At 32.3% G+C, this 22288-nt stretch overlaps 1 protein-coding gene across 1 annotated transcript; it reads left to right on the forward strand.

The window, feature by feature from the left end:
* Window positions 1-11646: 11646 nt before the first annotated feature.
* On the forward strand, window positions 11647-21908 carry LOC110626763 (squalene synthase). Its single transcript, XM_043961849.1, has 14 exons — window positions 11647-12223; window positions 12982-13024; window positions 13715-13804; window positions 14325-14400; window positions 14870-14939; window positions 15546-15689; window positions 15795-15899; window positions 16050-16196; window positions 17911-17986; window positions 18493-18581; window positions 21072-21163; window positions 21249-21294; window positions 21435-21504; window positions 21580-21908. The coding sequence occupies exons 1-13, from the start codon at window positions 12029-12031 to the stop codon at window positions 21501-21503; spliced, it is 1242 nt and encodes a 413-aa protein (XP_043817784.1). The 5' UTR covers window positions 11647-12028; the 3' UTR covers window position 21504; window positions 21580-21908.
* Window positions 21909-22288: the final 380 nt, after the last annotated feature.

The following is a 22288-nucleotide window of genomic DNA, read 5'->3' on the forward strand; positions in this document are numbered from 1 at the left end:
GAAGTTGCATCAAGTAAGTCTTGATTGTATATAAATTGACATTGTAATTTGAAAGAATTACGATCTAATTAATTAAGTAAAAACTTAATTAAAATTATCTAAAATTTATATAACTTACTTATTAAAGTTTTGGACCATTATAATTTATTTATTTAATTAGTTAAATGAATAAATACTAAGGGTATCTTATGAGAGTATTTAAAATTTATAAAAAAAATGAGAGTTAGCACTCAAAATTTCTTCCCTTCTTAATCTCTTAGAACTTTTCTAAGATTTTTTGAATGCTATTCTGTGTGGATATTGTTAAAAATTGTACACTTCCCTTCTTAATCTCTTAGAACTTTTCTAAGATTTTTTGAATGCTATACTGTGTGGATATTGTTAAAAATTGTACACTTGGACGGTTTATGGTGCAGACAACTCAACCAAAACTATTAATCTCGTGTTTTACTGTAAAAAGAATAAAAAATATTTATTTTCTCTTTAATTATTATTATTTTTCTCATTTAAATACAATTTATGTCAGAAAATTTTTTTTATTTTTTATTTTTTTCACTACATTTAATCCAATTAAAACTCAACAATAATATTAAAATCGATTTAAATAATTAAAATATAATAGAGAATTATATTTATTATTGAATTAATTAAATTAAATTTTTTGTCCTAATAGAATTTGGTGTATTTCGAAAATTTCAGATTTAATTTTGTGAAAATTGTTCATGATCTAGAAATTAAAACAATTTTATTTTTTTATCAAAATTTTAAAAAAAAATCTCTGCAAAATATGGATTCAGGACGAACAGTCATCGTGAACCCATAAATCGGCAAGGACCAGCTGCAGCCAACCATCACCTGGGATGGCCACAGGCGAGCATGTGATGGGTCTCACCGCTGACGCATGCTTGGCCTGTGATGACTGGTTGCCGAAGCAATGATGGTGAGAGTGGCGGCAAGAGCTGGAGGCTTGTCGCACTGTGGAGAAGGCCTAGAAAGTCTCGGTTCGAGATCCCCTCGCGAGTCGATGGCCACCGTCGAGGTACGCAGCTGCCTCACGCACATGATGAGCGATGGCGGACGGTGAAGCTGCGAATGGCGTGACGGCCATGTGCAGGCCCGTCGAGCATCGGTGGTGTCTCATTTTTCTTCTCCTCGCGAACCTGTCGCGGGAGAGGGCACCTCGACGCCGTCACTGTAGGCTGGCTAGTGGAAGCGCAAGAGTTGCACGGTTGGCATCTTGTGCTGGTGTGGTGATGGCTGGCCTGGTCGACGGTTGAGCGTTGGGAGAGGCGTTAGTCAAATTTTGATTTGGTCCCTACAATTTTAAAAACATTTCAAAATAATCCTTTTTGGGCAGAAAATAAAATTTAGAAATTATGTTCAGTGTTTAAATTAAATGGCTATTTAATTTAAATAGTTTTATTAATTTGAGCCATTTAAATATTTTGACGGTAATTAAATTTAATTTTAGCATTCATCATTAAAAATTAAACAAAAACCCTAAACTTAGAATAAACAATCATGCATCAACAACCCATTAAACCCTCAAAATACTTGTTGAAAACCTTCCAAAAATATATAAAAGCAAGGATTTAAACTTACCTTTTGAAGTCACAATAGTACAGCAACCCCAACTTGGAGAAGAGGGGAAATCGATCTTCGGAGGTCTCCAAGGTTTAAAACTTCATATTTGAATTCAAATCTTCAAAACCATAGCTAAAAACCATGAGAAAGATGTTAAAAAAAGGATTTTGAGAGGACAAAGGGCAGAGGAGTCACCTCTGCTCAAAATGGAGAGAAAACTCTCTCTCCAATTCGGGCAGAGCCCCTTTTTGTAGGTGGCTGGAGAAGACACCTTTGACGGCCGAACTTGAAGGTTCGATGGCGAACCTGGGGATTCCTTCAAAACACTTTTCTTTCTTTTTAACACAAAACCAAAATAAATTTCAAATTCGTTTTATGAAAACCTTATTTTATCCTTCTAAAGAGATTCCGGATTCCAACGAGGATTCCGTTGGGAGATTGGAATTCCGGCGCCAGAATTTAGCCAAGTATTACACTTATGTTATAAGTCATATGGGTAATTGGCTTTAGTGCAAATGGAAGATTGTTAGTAATATGCCCTACAGCCAATCTATTAGTTTTAGTTGAATATTATTGTTCGAGTATTTTAAGTATTTAAATGCAATTTTATAAAGACAATTATTTATCTTTAGTGTTAATTAAATTGAATCTCGAGTAAAGATAAAGTCCATAAGACTATATTACTGTGCAAAGGAAATTATAGTGTGGTTATAATTGTGAGATTCCTAATGCATTTAAGTAGCGTCTCAAAATGTTATTGGTTGATGTTCTTATTATGACTGGACAATGATTAAAGCTGTTGAGACTAGTACATATTATGTCCTTTTCTTTTAGATGAAGTAACTGATCTCATAGGTTGAGATATGTGAGATATCTAGAACTAATATGTAGGTGCTTATTTTATTAATAAGTGCACTGAACTGACCCGCCTGAGAAATGCATATGAAAAATAACCTGTGTCTATGGATTACTCAAGTGATGGTTGTGTAAGTGATCATTTAACTTGAAATCAATAAATAATGTTATATAGGAACTTTATATTTTGATTCATCATACACGTTGCTTAGTTTATGAGTAACAAATAGGGATGAATTGGATATTAGGAACTATATGAAGGTATTTATGTGATTGAGATAGGGTTCATCATCCTACGTTAAATTAGGGAATATTTCACTTGTTCTCTGCTAGCATTGATCATGAAATCTTTGCGCAAGGTGGAATGAAATTAGCAAATGAGATTTCAAATTTCATTCAATAGGTTAATGATTATTAAATGAGAACTAATATGATTTAACATTGCATACACGTTCCATGCATCAAACATTAAATCGGGACATTTGTGATGAAGGGATATTAATTACACTGACAAACCATGCAAAAAAAGGTTAAGTCAAACCACTTTTGACATTCTGAATATTTCGGTAGTGTTGATATATTGCTAGATAATGTTCTTGACCTTTAAATTATTAATTAGTTAATTATATTTTTTGCCAACATATTTAAAACCTAATGGGTTACACACATAAAGAATTATATGAAAAAATAAAATGAGAAGTTAAATCAAGTAAGACTTGATTGTATATAAATTGACATTGGGATAAAATTATAATTTGAAAGAATTACGATCTAATTAATTAAGTAGGGATTTAATTAAAATTGTCTAAGGTTTATATAACTTATTAAATTTCTGGATCATAGTTGTAATTTATTTATTTAATTAGTTAAATAAATAAATAAATACTATTATACTGAAATCCTAGGATTTCAATATAAAAAGGCATCTTATGAGAGCCTAAAGAACTATTGTGAGAAATCCTTTTGAGAGCCTCTAGAATTTGTAGAAAAGGAAGAGAGCTAGTACTCAAAACCTCTCCCCTTCTCAATCCCTTAGACTGTTCTATGGTTTTTCGATTGCTATTCTGTGTGGATATCGTTAGAGACTGGACACTTGGATGGTTTGTGGTTTGCGGCAACCCAACCAAAGCGATTAGTCTCGTGTTTTGCTGCAAAGAAAATAAAAGGTATTTATTTTTTCTTTAATTATTATTGCTCTCCTCGTTTAAATGTGATCCATGTTGGAGAAAAATTTTATTTTTCTATTTTTTCCATTGCGTTTAATCCGATTGAAACCTAACGCAATGAGGCAGATCTGAACAATTTGATACTATAAGAAACTTCCAGATTACTAGCGGATTTTTTGATAATCCAGTAAAAATCCGTTGATAAACGAATTATCAACGAATTACTAATAGATTAAGTTTTGTTGTTAAAAAGATCATTGGTAAATTTTTACTAATGACTTTCAAGTCCGTTAGTAATATTAACGGATTTAAAATTCGTTAGTAATATTAACGGATTTAAAATTCGTTAGTAAATTGAGAGAAAAATAATTTACTAATAGATGTGAAATTCATTGGTAAATCTGATAATAAATTATCAATGGATTGCAATCCGTTAGTAAATCCATTAGAAATTTAAATAAATTTAAAATAATTATTATTTTGATTAAATAGTAAATTTTATTATTAATATTATTTTTTATTAATTTAATAAAATTTAAAATTATATTATTATTTTTACTAAATTTTTAATTTAAAATACATAGAAAGTGAAAATAAGAGAAAAGCAAATGAGAGAAAATGATAAAAAGGAAAGAAAAAGAAGAAAAAGAAAGAAAATGATAGAAAAATAAAAATTATGGAAAAAAAAGGAAGAATGAGTGTAGAGTAAAAAAGGTGATTAGAGAAATGAGAAAAAGGGAAATGATTAGAGAATAGAATAAATAAAGAGAAATAATAAAAAATATAGATATAAAGAAAATGATAGAAGAAAATAATGTGAGAGAAAATAATATGAATGAAAATTATAGAGGAAATGGAAGAAGATGAGAGAAAAGGGAAGAAAATGATCAAAAAGAAAATAGAGAAAGTGAAAGAAAAATTATGGAGAAAATGAAGAGAATAATAGAAGAGGAATGAGAATGAGAGAAAAAAGGATAAGAGATAAAAGGAAAATAATAGGAAAAAAATGAGAGAAAAGAATTATGAGATTAGAAAGTGAAATGAAAGAAAATCATAAAAAAAGAAGGAAAATGAGAGAAAGTGAAAGAAAAGAAAATGATAAAATGAATGAATGATTAAAGGAGAGAATGTGGTATTATATTTATAAACGCGGATTACTAACGGATTCACAATCCGTTACTTAATTTTTTCAAAAAAAAAAAAAAAATTTCCCTTTAAAAATTATCAATGGATTTGAAATCCGTTGATAACAAAAAAATATGGATTTTAAAAAAGAATACGGAAATTTTACGCGAGATTTTATTTTAAAATTTTCAACGGATTTATTAACGAATGGTATCCATTGGTAAATTCAATATTTTTTTACTTACTAATTTAATAATAAAATTTAATAATAGATTTTTGTTAATAATTTTTTGAACATATTACTAACAGATTTAGAGTCTGTTAGTAATTTAAATATTTTTTTAAGTTTATTAACAGATTGAAATCTTTTAATGAATTACCAATAAATTTAATAATAAATTTAAAATCGTTAGTAAATATCAACATCAATTATTTTATATATTTTAAATTACCAATGAATTTTGAAATTCGTTAGTAATATCAATAGGTTACTAACAGATTTCAAATACGTTAATAATTTTTAAAAAAAATTATATTAAAAATTACCAATGAATTTTTAAATTCGTTAAAATTACTAACGGATTAAAATCTGTTAGTAAAATCCGTTGGTAATCCAGAACTTTCTTATAGTGTGAATAATGAACATATACTCCAGTATATTAAAAAGCTATAGGCCACTCTCGAGTAGTATAAAACTCAGGAGGATGCCTCATTTATAGCTCCCAGGATAAGGGAGGAAGTCTCCATTGATACCCTAAAGACTTAGACAACAGTGATCCAAACACAGTCCAAAGGGAAGGCCAAATTAGAAGAAGAGGAGTCGTCGGACAAGGCTTCGAAGGACATCGACTGCAAGCTGATACGGGACGATGCCTCGCCCCTGTTAGAAAAGATCTTGGTAAAAACTTTCCTAACTAAGTTCAAGCTGTCAAGTTTGGACAAATATGATAGAACAATATATCCCAAGAGCCACTTGGCGATCTTCAGAATAACGATGCAGCTTCAAGACGTTAATGATTTTGTATTGTGCCAAGTGTTTCTATCCATACTCACAGGTTTGGCTTAGAAATGGTACCATCATTTGAGCTCAAGTTCTATTCAAAGCTTTACTCAATTTGCCATGTTGTCTAAATCTAGGTTTATCACTTGCATACCTCCTAAAAAGCTCTCCTCTAACTTGCGGAAGATTTGACAAGGAGAGGACGAGTGTTTAAGGAGTTTTATCTCACGTTTTAATGTTGAAGCAATACAGGTAGAAGAATTAAATCACAAAATAGCATGTGGAGCATTGAAAAAAGAACGCGCAATATCAAATTGATGGACTCTTTGATCAGGAACCCTGCTGCAACCTATAAGTAACTAATGGATAAAACTAAAAAATATATAAGGCTTGATGACGAGGTCTAGGCACTGAGGGAAGACAAGAAGACAAGTCAAAAACAAACCCAGGAGCTGGAGAGGCGAGGGTATGAAGGAGACTGTAGGATTTATCCAGTGTCCCGAGGAGGGAACGACCAAGGTAAGTATAAGAATTACACTCCACTGGATGACTCATGGACACACATTTTAATGTGGATCAGGAAAAATGATAAAGAGGTCCAATAGCCCACCAAGCTTAACCCGGACAAATTAGGCATTCAAGACAGAATAAAGTATTGCCAATTTCATGAGGATCATAGGCATACTATAGAAGAATGTCAACAGCAAAAATATAAAATTGAGAGACTGATAAGGGATGGCATGCTCCGAAAGTTTGCTATAAAAGAGAGAAGAAAATAGGTCGAGAGCCGAGGTAAGAGCACCAGTTAATCCTGATGAAAATGAGCCTGTAGGGGTTATTCACGTAATTGCAAGAGGACCAAGTTGCAATAAGAGTCTATAGAAGTAGAATGTCATAGATATTCAGCTCTTGAGACAAACTCCGAATGTTGAAATTGGTCAAATTAGGTGACCAAGTCTTTTAATTATCCTTGAAAGAATATTTGTAATTTATAGAAATATTATCAATGAAACTATGATGTATTCTTCAAACTTTTTTATTTAAATTAGAAATGATGGATAGATGAAAGCGTGGAGATAAGAAAAAGACCACAAGACGGGTAACCACCAGGCCAGTCACAAGGCAGGTATTCGCCATGCCCATGATTGGGTGATAGTCCCGTTAACTAAGGCATTTTATGCCAAAGCCACAAAGCGGATATCTGCCAGGCCGATGACCCGGTGTTAGTCCCAATTAACTAAGACATTTTATGTCGATGCCACAAGGTGTGTAACCGCTAGGTACTTAACCAGGTGCTAGCCCCGCTAATGAAATTATTTAAGGCATTTTATACCTAGGCCACAAGGAGGATATCCACCAAGCTTACGATGGGGTGCTAGTCCCAATTAATAAAAATTTTTAAGGCATTTTATGCTTGGGCCAAAAGGCGAGCATCCGCCAGGCTCACGACTGGGTGTTAGTCCCAACTTATAAATATTTTCAAGGCATTTTATGCCTGGACCAAAAGGTGGATATCTACAAAGTCCACGACTGGGTGATTAGTCCCAACTAATAAAAAATTTTCTAGGACATTGTATACTTAGGCCAAAAGGCAGTTATCTGCCAGGTTCAGGTCTAGGTATCTGTCACGATTAACAAAATCTTTAAATCATTGTCATGGCCAGATGTCCAGTTTGGTTGATTATTTTTCCAAACTATTTATTTCATAGCCACGAAGAGGGCATCCACTAGGCCGATGACCAGGTGTTAGGTTCCATTAAGCGAGTCAATTTAAGTTACTTCATGGAAAAAGGCAGGTCTGCCAGATATTTGATTAGGTGTTAACCCTATTTAGCAATTTTTTAGAAATTATTTAAGTCTTATTTGTCTTGAGTTGGATGAGAGTTATGATTGAATACTGATCATACAAAACACTTAGTAAAAATAATAATAAGACATAAGGAATAGACTTTTCATTAAAAGAAGTATTACAGGGTAGGAGGGACATCATCAGTCGCCTCCCCCCGAGATTTTGTTATACTTTCATCTATAGTTATTATATTAGAAGTCGGGTCAGAGGGATTGCCTTCTATTGGTCTCTCCCCGTCTTGCCCTTCCTCGTCATCATCCTTTTTCTCCTATGGAAAGATGTCATATATTAAAGCAAAGTCCTCAGAAGGAAATCATTTCACCAGCTCATTCTTGACTGTCTTAGCCTTTGATGAACATCTCCCCTTCTCGTGCCATTATATCTTAAAGTTCAACTTCTAGTTTAGCAATCCTAGTAGAGGCGGCCTAGTTTTCCTTAGCTTGAGACTGTAGTTCTTAGAGTTGCAGTTGGAGGATAGCCATTTGATCCTCAATATTTTTAGCCCGATTCTCAAAGGTAAGCTTTGAAGCGTTGGCCTCATCTAGGTCTGCCTGGAGCTTGTCCATAAACTCTAGTGTCTCTTTTATAATGCTCTCCATTTCATCAACCCGAGCCTTCAACCTTTAGCACTCTTCTTGTGGGAGACTCTTTCCATCTCCTGTTCCCCCAACTCTCGCTTCAGAGCCTTGTTTCGCTCCTTGGCCATGTATGCACAGAGAGCACTCTCCATCGCAGAGTAGATAATATTATCGTAAAGATCGTCAGTCTCAACCTCATTCAACTGATGGTGGTGCCCAAGTCTAAGAGCATTATTGGCAATGAGGACTGAGAGATGGGGCTCCTTGAGTAGAGAAGTTGTCTGATTTAGGGCTAGCGCCAAGTACTGAATATCCCTAGGCCATGTGGTGCTACCTCCAGCCTCTTCTTGTGATGGGTCTGCTTGAACATGGACTACTTCAGGATAGTCCCTTGCAAAACACTTGGGTTGAGTAAGGGCTGCTTCTTCAGTTGTAGGAGAGGGTGGAGGAGGAGGAAGCATGATAATCTCCTCGGTGCGACGAGCTCACTTATGTGACGGACCGATCGTTCTAGCAACAACTTTGCCCTTATGAGCGATGCATGCTGCCTCGACAAACTTGCTTTGTGACTCGACCATATCTGCACAAAAAAGGTAAGTAATTAAGGCAGTTTGAAAAGCAAAAAGAGTTAGAAAGTAAAATACCATGCTCGCTAGCATGGGATGTGTTTTTCCGAAGGTTTGAAAAGCTGGGTGGGTGAGGAGCTCGAACTTGGTCTGCCTGGATATGGCTTTGCAGGGATAAAATGTTGTTTCTCACTGCCACAGTGATATCTATCTTTTGGGACGAGGCCATCATCTGGAGGAAGTCCAAAGCCTCTTCCTCATTCCTCCGTGGTTGGGCCCCATCCTTTCTCAGCTCCACATATACATTCCAGCTTGTACGAAGAGGACCAAAATCCCTGGAAATCCTGTGGTGAAGAATTAAAAACTTATTCTTCCAGCACTTTAAGGATGAGGGTATCCGGTCGAATAGTTTTTGGCGTTTCTTCCTACTAAAGAACTAGAACTCTTCATTTTTTCGCATACTCAACTAGTACAGTTGAGAGAAGAGTGCTACACACAACTCAATATTATTGTTAAAGCATATAAATCGAAACGCCACCAAAATCCTCCAGCTGTTGAGGTGCAGTTGGGCAACTTAAAACTTGTGGAATCGAAGGGTTTCAATAAAAAAATAGGTGCATGGGAAATCGAAGACCCACCTTTAGCTGTTATTTATAGACCATAATGGTATCTCTATTGGGATTTGGTCGTCCACACGAGTGCTCGGAGATGGAGCATAAACACGGAAGATTTCTCGAGAGGTTTGATAATGATCGTGAAAGCGGTCTACATCCTTCTCGATCAATACAGAAGGGATGTCGTTTACTAGGACACTTTCACTATTATGGACCGTCCTCAGTGAAACGCTGGGAGCAGGAGTGCGAATGAAGCCATCAAAGAAAGAGCTTGAGATCGAACTTCTATCAGAAGAAGAAGAGGAAGAAGAGTTCCTATTCATTTTTATGAAGGAAAACACGAATTGCCTTGAGTGAAGAAGTGTGGGAATGGAGAAGATGAGTGGTCGAGTCTTTTTTAAAGCTGCAGAGCTCAGTTGAATACAAAAGTGATATTTGGAGCAGAAGAAGGGTTTTTGTATGACAATTTCGACGGCATGTTTTGAATGTGGTTCGAGAAGTAAAGGAATCATTATTTATGATCAAGAGCAAGCGAATTGATGCGAGCATAGAAAGCCAATTTAGATATGCCACGTGCCTAAAATCGTAAAAACAACTATAACCTTCTAATCTGAACAATCGAAAACCAGCGGGGGACTTGTAATGCGACATAAAAATCGCTCAAAGTAAAAAATGAGTTGTCACCATAAGACAGAGTCACGTGGCAAGGGTCAGATAAGCTGATACGATGTCCCACCTGTGAAAAAAAAGATCTAGACACTATAGTACTTGGTTCTTCATCAAGGCGAGTCCTTTCCTGAGCAGCACGAGACTTCACAGAAAATTACCGTTAGCAAATACAATCTAGTAGATCCCCATTACACCTATAATTGCAGGATCCCTTATCCACTAACAGGTACTAGTCGGATTTCCAAGAGATTTGAAAACCAACTCCATAATCTTACTATATAAAAACTAATGAACACATAAATTAAGATACGTATTCTTACACAACTATTTTTGAGTTTTAAGTAATTCATTATACTCACCTATTTATCCAGTTTACTGACTTGAATATCGAAATAACTGCTGTAGACGCCAACTACCTCACATTTTCTTTTTTGCAGATTGACCAATTATATCTTAGCTCTGTTTCAGCCACATCAATATTATTTAATTTAAATTTTATCATTTTATAATTATTCTCACCATTCTATAAAAATAAATTTACTTTTATTTTCATATATGTTTAAAAAAAATAAAAATAATTTTTAATTACTACCTATTATATTTTTCACTGATATTATTTTGTTAAAATTGAATAACTCGTAATATTAAATTATTACTGAAACTAATAAAAAAGTAAATAAATAATAAATTATATAAGAATCCATATTTTAAAATGAATAAAAAATTATATTTATAAACAATCATTAATTTAAAATTCAGTAGTTTAGTTTTTAATACATCATTCATTTTATAAAAATAAATTTTTAAAATCAATAGTATTAAAAAATAGAATTAAAAAAAATTACCAAATATAAATAGCTAAATACATATTTATGCAATACTTTTATATTTTAATTATGATTTAATAAATATTTAAATTTTAAAAAGTCTCACTTAAAAAAAATAAATTCATAGTTTTAAAATTATTTTTAAAATTAACTTTTTTTAAACACTATCAATGAAAGTTTTATTAATTTTTTTTTAAAGTTGAAGGATTAAAAATCATGTACTTCTATTTTATAATTTTTGCCTAATTTTTCTCTTTTTAATTTAATTATAACAAAATTAGTATTCACTTCTCTTTTTTAACTAACTATTATAATTCTATTTAATTTAAAAAAAATTTTTAAAATATTTTTTAATATTTAATAAAATTTAATATATTTAAAATAAATATAATTAAAAAATTAATAAAAAAATATATTTTTTAATGTGTGTGAAAAAATAAAGTGAATAAAAATTATAATATGAGGAAAATATTTTTTATAGTTTAAATTGTTAAAAATAATATTTTAAAATTTAGATATTTATTAAATTATGATTATATGTGAAGAGTAAAAATATTAAAATATATGAAGGTATGTATTTGGTCCATACAAATTCTACCGATGAATTTTTTTTTTTTAATTTGGATTAGAAAAATTAAAAAAATTTCAAACCGAAAAATTCAGTAAACTCTAAAAAAATATTTTATAAAAACTTATAGTAAATCCACAAAACAGCACCGCAGACCACACGTCCCTCGCCTGTAGGCTGTGGCTTCCTGACCCATCTTTTTCACGTCTGTCTGTAGCATGTGATTCTGCTTTGCAAATGCCATTAATATTCCACAATACAACTTTATTTGTAGATTAGAGCTACGGCGGGTCGCTTTTAAGGAGCTAAAAATCCGTCCTTTGTAGTCTTCACCGGTTCACCTGCAAATATTGAATGATTGAGCTAAAATCATTTTCTCGAATCATCAGTTTCCTGCCATCCAATTTGCCAAATTCTGGTAAAAAAAACAAATTTATGCCAAATCCGACTTGTGAGAAAGAGAAGTTAACAGTAGATAAATCCTTCATTTAATTCGAGGACCACACTTTAGACCTTGCCCATCTTCGTCTCCTACAAAATCCCATTAACTTGATTGTGCCATTGAACTGAATTTGGGTTCAAACTCCTTTCCGAATCCCATTTTGGTTCTCAAGGGATCTGGTCATAATGGGAAGTTTGGGAGCGATTTTTAAACACCCAGATGATTTTTACCCGCTTTTGAAGTTGAAAATGGCTGCGAAGCATGCAGAGAAACAGATCCCACCAGAGCCTCACTGGGGTTTCTGTTACTCCATGCTTCACAAGGTCTCTCGTAGTTTTGCTCTCGTCATTCAACAGCTCGGCACTCAGCTTCGTGACGCTGTGAGTTTTGACTACTTTATTATTATTATTATTATTATTATTATTATTATTATTATTATTATTATTTAAATATCTACGAGTCTACTTCTTCTGATCAATTGTCTATGTTCGTACTATTATTTGTGTTGCTGCGATAAATTCTGGTTCTAGGATTAAATTTTACAGCTGAGATTTGTATGACTTTTACCTGCTATTGGATTGGTTCTAGACCTGTTTCATCAATGTATGCTGTATTCAGTTATGGGTATTGAAAAATTTGAAAGATTTTTGGAGGGAAGTTTCATGGTTGTAGATACATATGCAGACAGGGAAATAGTAAGCAATAATATATATATATATATATATATATATATATATATATATATATATATATATATATATATATTTTCTGGTTCTTATAGAAAGCGAGATATAGCTATAATAGAAAGTGAAGTTTCTGTTTCGGTTAATTAGACAATTTTGGTACAGTTTCAGTTTTTGTTTTACTTTCACTTTGATTTCGATTGTGGTTTTGGTTTTGGTTTGAGTCTGTATTATTATACCTAAAATTACAACATTTTTGTGTTCATTTTCAAATTGTACAAATAATCTTAAAAATCTGACATCAAAGCACCAATAAAAATCTGACCATGTAATAGAACTGCCTCCCTCAATGTTGAAATTTTTAATTATCGTATACTGTGAGATATTGTTACTAAATAATGTGTGTATCTAATTCCATAAATTATTTGTAATTAGTTGCTTTTTGTATTTTGCAGGTATGTATATTCTATTTGGTACTTCGAGCCCTTGATACAGTTGGTTTGTCTCTATCTCTATTATCTTTATCCTTACCAATTGGTGTTACTCTTCTTACATCGTCAGGTTGCATTTCATGTTGCTATCTTTTGCAATAGATCTATTTTAGTGAATGCTCAGAAGAATTTTTAGCTGGGAGAAAGTATATATCAACTTAGGTTGGGGTTGAAACTGAATAAGCAAACTTGATTACATTTCAAATGCCTTTTAATAATCATCTATTTGCAATGAATGCTACACGTTGGATCTGAGATAATATTTTAGTTTCACTTATAAGAATATGGATCTTGTCATTTTGAAAATGGACTATTATATCATGCCAAGCAGCCCCATGTCCATGGAGAAACTCTTGGGCCACCATGTGGTGCAGTTTTGACAAGATAGAGAAAGACAGATATAGGTTGTACTATTAACTATATTATTATTGTTATTATTTTTCTTTTTTTTTTTTTGGGGGGGGGGGTTGGGTGGGTGGCTGGGCAGGGGTGAGTGAGTGGGTTTTAAATTGTAGGCCACACACAAAAATTTGAAATGAAAAGGATGAAGTTTGACTGGTAGAGACTACTGGGTCCTGTGGTAATGGTAGATAAACTTGAGCATTGTATATAAGGTTCTTCTCATCTCCTATTCTTGATACGATTGTCCAAGTTGATGCATCTTATATTCTTTAACTATTCTCATGATTTCTCGCAGAGGATGATACAAGCATACCTACTGATGTCAAAGTGCCTATTCTGATAGCTTTTCACCGTCACATATACGATCGTGATTGGCATTTTTCTTGTGAGTTTTAAAATCGTATTTATAATATGCCTAGATTCTATGAACTGGAGAGCACTAGATCGGACACATTCAGATTGGTTTCAAAATTTCATTTCACTGCACTCATAGTGTACATTTTCATAAGTGACGTATTCCTGGCACTTGTTTTCTCCCATGTTATTGTTAGTTGCTGTTATAAATCTTCTGTTCAATCATCATGTTGTGCATATAGTTTTTCATTTTTGCACAAGTTTATGTCTCTTTGTTCCTTTAAGATCATATTTCCTCACTAGAATTACCATACAAATCATGCTTCATATTTCATGGGCAAGAGCTTGAGCACTCTCCTTAAAACCATTTTGCTTCTTTTTTTCCTTTATGATAATTTTATCTTAGAAGTTCTCCTAGTTCCTTTTATCTCCTGAAAAATCTTCAGAAGTTTATGCCTAAGAGACCATGATTATTCAGTATTTATGTTTAATATTTCATATGTTAATAGAAATATTTTCACATTTTAATTCGATTATTTCTTTTGTGTAAGGTGGTAGCAAGGACTATAAAGTTCTCATGGACCAATTTCATCATGTTTCAACTGCCTTTCTAGCGCTTGGGAAAAGGTTCCTTCTAGTTCTTGTATCTCTCCTGATGTGCCTTATTGAAGGGACCCTCCATGGATTTGAGGACATCTCTATATGTTCTTAATCATTCTTTTATGATTTCTAACCATGATGTGATACATAGCAGTATCTTTACCATCCTTGCCTTTCCATGTATTATTGATAGTTTCCATTTTAAAACTTATCCTAAGCTCTGCAGTAATTTTGGAAAAGCCTTTGACCTAGTTTATGGATCTATTGATGTGGATAAGTCTACCTTCAGTCATTGAAGATTTTAGCAAGAGATTATTTTTTAAGGACAGAGAGGACGAAATCTTTCTTAAGGCTAATAGGAGGATTAATTTGCACAAACTCATGCTTCATGCTCTTTATTTGGACTGTTTGTGTGCTGTATGTAAGAACTTGTGTGAATATTCTTTATATTCTACTTCCTCTATAAATGACTTGCGGAGTTCAATTTATTCTCCAGTTATCAGGAGGCAATTGAGGATATTACAAAAAGAATGGGTGCAGGAATGGCTAAATTCATATGCAAGGAGGTTAGTGTTATGAGGTGTCTCCATGATTAGATAACTTAAAAATACTTACTGTTTAGTTTCAGATCAAGAAAAAATGAGAGGAAACAAACTTCTCATCATTGAAGAAGAATGAATTGTATTGATCAGAGAGAAGCCACTGATGACCTATTAAATACAATACAAAACAGTTACTAAAAACTGATTCTCTAACTCTATCATTCCTTTTCACTTGGCAAAGCTGGTATAACAGCTAACTGATTTTGGTGCGCATCTTTCTCTGTTTGCTTGCTCTCTTTATCATCTAATACTTACTAATGATATCTTGGTATCACTTTTAATTTTTCATAATATAAAATACATATATGTGCAAGCAGGCAGATGGAAGGGTATGTAAATCTGCTGTGATATTACAACATGCTTGTAGGCATATGGCCCTGGACCTTAGTGAACCCAAAAACAGGCATCATAGTAGTCATATTTATAGTTTTGAAGTAGTCAAGCCTAGTTATGCCTTGTCCAAATTGGATAAGTTTCAGAGCATGAATCTTGTGATGATCTCTTCATGGTGCAGACAGGTCAAATTTATTTTTATGTCATGCTCATGCCATTAAAGTTCTTGTCTTGCAGGTGGAAACAGTTGATGACTATGATGAATATTGCCATTATGTAGCTGGGCTTGTTGGACTAGGCCTGTCCAAGCTTTTCTATGCCTCTCAATTAGAGGATCTGGCACCAGATGGCCTCTCCAACTCAATGGGTTTATTTCTTCAGGTATTGGATTGCTAATTTGAAGTAACTAATGCTTGAGATGCAGTCTTGTATTTCATCTTCATATTTAATTCTAATACCATAAGTTCTGTATTTGATAAAACACAGAAAACAAACATCATTCGAGATTATTTGGAGGATATAAATGAGATCCCTAAGTCACGCATGTTTTGGCCTCGGCAGATCTGGAGTAAATATGTTCACAAACTTGAGGTGTGTTTATTTCCCATTTCTTGTCTCAATTGTACCAATTCCAGTATTCTTTGATTTGTCTTTTGTCATTAAATTATACTGTCCTGCACTATTTGTTAGCTTATCTCATCTGACAAGACTTTTCCTCTCCATTATGGTTTTGCTTCTCAGGACTTGAAATATGAAGAGAACTCAGTCAAGGCAGTGCAATGCTTAAATGATATGGTTACTAATGCTTTGACTCATGTGGATGATTGCTTGAACTACATGTCTGCATTGCGAGATCCTGCTATATTTCGATTTTGTGCCATCCCTCAGGTGTGAAATAGTCTAATGATCTTTGAAAGATGTTGGTCTCATGTCCTGTTACTTATCAACTCGTATGTCTTGGTATATTGTTAACTTGTTCTAATGTGATTAAAATGGAAACTGTTGAACTTGGCACTTGAGTTCCTGCTGAATCCTTAGGTGAATATAGATTTTGCAAAAGTGTGCACTTTTTTGTGCTTTTTGCTCAGTGTTATTAAGGTAAGGGGCGACAGGGAACCCTATAGTCTTAGGCAAGAGGTGAGAGGCAAGGCAAGGCAAGGCAAGGCAAGGCAAGGGTCTTTATGAAGTGAGGCGCCACAGACTATAAATACGGTAGTTTTAACTGGTCTAATAATCCCTGTTTTGCTGCACCAAGCAGTGAGAAGAGCAGAAAGGAGAGAGAGGAGAGGAGGAGAGAGGAAAGGAGAAAAAGAATAGCAGTCAAGAGAGAGCAGCCCCTGTTTTGCTGCACCAGGCAGTGAGAAGAGAAGAAAGAAGAGAGAGGAGAGGAGGAGAGAGGAAGCACTTAAAATTTAGTTCTGCAGCCAGTTGCTCCAAATGGACATATGGATTAGGGTTTGGTGTTTAAAGCAAAAAAAGAAAAAGGCCCTATCCATCATTGCAAGCCCGTCTTGCATGCTGCCTCACCTCGCCTCATCCAGGCTGGCAGCTCTGGCGCCTTGCCTGTTGCCTTTTGACGCCTTAAATAACACTGCCTTTGCTTCTTGTATATTCTATTATAGTGATTTGAAAAAAAAGGAGATGCATTGACGAAAGATGAGCTTGTGCATAGATTATATTTACCCTATTAAGCTGGGGAATATTTAAGGAAAAGTTATGGTTCTGGGAAAATGAATCTATTAGTTCAGCTGTTCTGTTTTGAGTCTATTTCAGCAACAGCAACAGATATTAATCACACCCTTATTTTTAGAACTATCTGAGATGCACCCTTGTACAATTCTTGGAATTGTTTTTCCATGCTAAGGTTTTCAATAAATAAGTAGATAAATTACATTATTGCTTATGTTGATGTGGGATTTGAAAATTGAGCTTCTGATTCTGAACATGTGATTAGGTTATTAGTTGGTGGGTTTCATTCCCTTCAATTGAGCTCAAGTGGTGTTAATGTGATGCTTCTGTCCTTCATAGTAGCTAACTAGGGTGAGATCTGTCTTAGGAACACTTTGATAGTTCCAAATATTAGTTGTCTTGTCTAATGTTGTAACAAATTTACTTTTCCTCCTATAGCATTCCTGTTATGTTCATGTTTCAGTAGTTCTTCTCTGTAGTTGTATCTGCATTTTCTAGATTTCTTATGTTGCTTTATTCATATGATCCTTATAAATAGGTGCATCTAATTTAATCACATAACCAACTTAGCTCAACTAAGCTTTAACCCCCGAACTAATTGAGGTGGACAATATGGATATTTTTCCTCCATTCTTCCTAGTCAAGGGCTATATGTATCTCTGGAAAGGTACAATCATTAGCTTCTCTCCTGCTGATCCACAATGCATCTGTTCGGATTAAAACCATCTGAATCTTACTTCTCTGGATTTTGCTTCAATGGATGCCACTGCCATCTTCTTATGAATGTGTAATTACACAATAAAATCTTGATTCCCAGTTTTAATGTGTCATGGATTTATTATATTTGTCCTCAAATGATTATGACGGATGTTGCCGTGGAAGTTTGCTTCTCATTTGACATGTCTATTGCTAGATCATGGCAATTGGAACCTTAGCATTGTGCTACAACAATATTGAAGTATTCAGAGGCGTAGTGAAGATGAGGCGTGGTAAGTTCAATATATGAATTACTTTCTTTGCTGTTTTTGGCTGCTGAAACTGGAGGTATGTTTTAGTCGTGGATAAAACTATTGAAATCACCTAACCTGTACTAAGGTATTTAAGCCATAAAAAATGACTAAAAATGTGGATTTTAAAATATCCCATTAAGATGGGAAAATTTCTTTTGCCTTCTTATTTTTTATTTCATCATTTCATGAAATGCTGTCATCTCAAAACCAAATATGAGAACCGTACTTCCATACTGAATGTACCATTTGTGCTTTGTCTATGAATATGATAATTCACCAAGTAACAGACATGGCTCAACTTGTATATCTCAGGTCATTTTCAGCATTTCCGTGCCATCAGCCCTTGCTGTTCTCTCATGTTTGAAATATTTTGAACTATTCTCTAAGTTGACTAGAGTAGAAAGAATTATTTTCCAATGTACCACAGTAGGAAAAACGAGTAGAAATACTTGAATGCCAAATTCCTTAATAATTTTTCTTTCTAGGTCTCACTGCTAAGGTCATTGACCGAACAAAAACTATGGCTGATGTCTATGGTGCTTTCTTTGATTTCTCCTGTATGCTCAAGTCCAAGGTATGATGCTTTTATTCATTCTTAACAAGATTTATATACTTGGCAAGTTAACATGGGAGAGTTATTTTTATTAACTTATAATATATAATGTGGTCTAATGCATAAACTAGCCCCTGAACTATTTGAAATCTAGTATATCTACTGCAGTCTAATACATAAATTGGCCCCTGGACTATTTGAAAAATCCAGTGCACCTCCAATCTTTTTTTTTTTTTTTTTTTTTTGACCTAGTATACCTTTGAATTTTTTTAACCTATTTGCAACTTTCATTTTTTATTTTAAAAATTTTTATAATAAATAAGCCTAATCAGCTTAACTCAAAGTCAAAATAAATAATTGAACATCAAGTTTAATTCATTATAACATGGAAAAAAAAAAAAAAGATACATCAAGTGATATATTTGAGTCTTGTTGACATTACTGTTGGAAAAAACACATTGTTAAATATGTTAATTAAAGGATATTAAAATTGTTTTAAAGTTAATATTGACATGCTTCATAAAAATTCCGTAATAACAAAATTGCTTTTATTTAATTTTTTTTAATAGCATCTAAAATAATTTTATATATATCCTATAATATATTGATTTAATAATTAATTAAATTTAATCATTTATTACTGATAATAAATTATTGTAATACTAGCTTTTTACTCTGATATTTTTAAATCTAATTTTTTAATTTTAAATAAAATTAGATTTCTTTTAAACAATTCTTTTTCACACATACATATATAATATAATTGTTAAAATTATTAATATACATATATGAACAAAAAAAAATTCAAAAAATTGAAATAGGTTACAATAATTTTCAAATAATAATGATAATTCTTATAATATTTTAGCCAATTAAGATAAAAGGAAAGTTATTTTTATCACATTTAACCATGGATACCTTTGAAATCTCATTGTTCCTACTCCTTTCACTTTTATATAAATATTATATATTATAATTATAGATAACTTAAAATTCATTACTAATAAAATTAATTATAAAATAACTTATTTTTAATTATTTTTTATAAAAGTTATATAGTCTATTTATCTATAGTAAAAAGGATGGAGACCAATATCAACAATTAGAAAAAAGAAAAATTCTCACATATTAGTTATTTCCCCTTATCTCATTCTATCTTCTTATTTGATCAAATTTTATATCAATTATGTATTGACAACTTATAAAATAAATTGAATAGATTAAATCTGAATTAGTAAAAATTTAATCAAATTATAAGTTATACATGTAATTCAAGTTACATGAATAATTTTTTATATACTTATTTAATAAATTAATAAAGTTAAATAATTTTAGTTAATTAATAAAATAAATAATAACAATTAAAATTTGTTGAGAGAATTATTTTGCATGACTAACCATCTATATTTTGTAAAATTTATTAAAAGAACTTTTTAAATCAAAATATGTGTTTATATTACAATAATTTTATTACAATTTTAATCTTAACCCACGTTATTAATATTTTTTTTCTTTTATTTAGTTAGCTTAACACCATTAGAGTTCTAATAATAAAAAATAATATAACTATCACTAATATAAAATTAAGAATAGAATTTAAATTTAAGTAGTAATTAAATTAAGAAATCTTATATGTTTAAAATTCTATTTTTTAACCAATTAAAATTGAGGGCTAATTGTTATTTTGAAATTTAATATGGGTATTTTTGGCAATGCTAATATTCTCCCTCTTTCCCTCTTATAATATATATATTATTATAGAAAATAGATATAGATCAAGTTACATTTTAAGTACCTATAAACCAGACACTTAAACTACTTAAAAGAACATTTACATAGTTTTAGTGAACATTCAACTACTTGTTTTTAAAATTGACTTAAAATTAAAAGGTAAATTTTAAGTCAAAAGTTGAATATAATTAGTGAAATCAATCACCTAATCTTTTTTCGTCAATGAGTTTGAAAATTATGTCTACTGGTTTCAAAAATGAAAAATAAAGAGCACAATAGGTCAGTCAACGATGAAATGGGTCAAAACAAAAGTTTAGCTGTGCACTGGACTTTTCCTGAATGGTTCAATTTTGTTCGCCTTTCTGAAACTCTATCCGATATCACTTAAACTTTCTTGGTTTCATTTATTTGAACCTTAAGCTTGTTTCTGTGTAATATATGATGTGTAACTTTGTAAACAATAATGTCCTAGGGAGGGGAACAGTGATGTTGATGTTTCCAATATCAGTGATGTCAACATTTCAATCCATGAAAATTATCATGTCTAAACATTTTCAAACAATTAGATACAGCGATGAGAATGGAAAGAATAAAATATTTTAAGAAATATGTGGTTAAGACAAGTTGGTGATTGTTGATTTCCATTTTCAATTTAGCTACAAGATAATATTTAGTACAAAGTGGTTTTCATGGTCTCATGTTTCCTTGAAACATTGTTTCTTTGCAGCATTTTCTAGAGGATACTTGTGCTTATTGAAAATGTGCATTTGGCGACTGCAGGTTGACGCTAATGATCCTAACGCGGAAAAGACATTGAGCAGGGTGGAAGCTATACAGAAAACTTGCAGGGAGTCTGGACTTCTAAACAAAAGGTTTGTCAAGCTCACTTATGAATATTGGATCTGGTTTTTTTTTCTTTTGTTTGTCTGACATTGTTCGCCTTCTGGGTTCTACCAGGAGATCTTACATAATCAGAAGCGAGCCAAGATATAGTTCTGCTTTGGTGAGTACCTGCCAAATTATCTATTTCAACTTTTTTTTCTTCTTTTTTCTTTCTTCATTCGGCTTTATCTACTCATCGCGGCACATGACGCGTATGCATTTGAATATCTACTGATGTCTCTTTTCATAAACTGAATGCAGATTGTCCTACTTGTTATCATATTGTCCATCATTTCCGCTTTGCACTTGGGGAACCGACCAACGAACTAAGGTGAATTTTTATTGAGAAATTAGTTCATCATTCTGAGAGAATGTTTTTATTGGAAAGCTTGTGTTGTTTGTGCAGGATGGTCAGTTTCTTGAACATTGTAATTGGGTGTGATTGATCTGTTCCCTGGAACTTGCTGCTTTGTGATCTTTGCATGTGATAAAGTTGTTTTATTTCCAGCCAATCATGAGAAATTGGCATATAAATAGTTTCTAAACTATTGCATGGTTGTTGGCCAACTGTTTAATTATGGGATGCAGCAATGTTATAAAGTTGAGGGTGTATGTATTTATCAGTTGTGATGCAGAAATGCTATCATGAAGTTCAAATGTCTAAAGGCTGAAAAAACATAATTTAGTTTTCCATGATGTTAATAAGATTTACATCAAGTCATTATATTATTTTAATTGTAAGTGTAGGAGGCGAAATTGGTGGAATAGTTAATATGACTAATTTAACTTAATTTCAAAAGTTGATGTTAATTATAATCAGTAACTTAATTGAGGTATAAATTTTACTTACGTGTGCAGTCTAGTCAACATAAAACTAATTCTTTAATTGTGAGACTTATACTAATTAGATTGCATTTATCAGTAAAATTTATTTCTCAATTAAGTTTATGTCTATAATTAACACTAACATTTGAAATTAGATAAAATTAAGAAAATAAATATTCTTGATTACCATATACTTTACAAATAAATAAATATTATATAATTAAAAAATAGTTTAAAGTTGTAATTCAAGAATGAGTTTGATGAGCATAAAAAAACCATGTCAAAAGAAT

Source organism: Manihot esculenta, chromosome 11 (genome assembly GCF_001659605.2).
Source record: "Manihot esculenta cultivar AM560-2 chromosome 11, M.esculenta_v8, whole genome shotgun sequence".
In the NCBI taxonomy this organism is placed as follows: domain Eukaryota; kingdom Viridiplantae; phylum Streptophyta; class Magnoliopsida; order Malpighiales; family Euphorbiaceae; genus Manihot; species Manihot esculenta.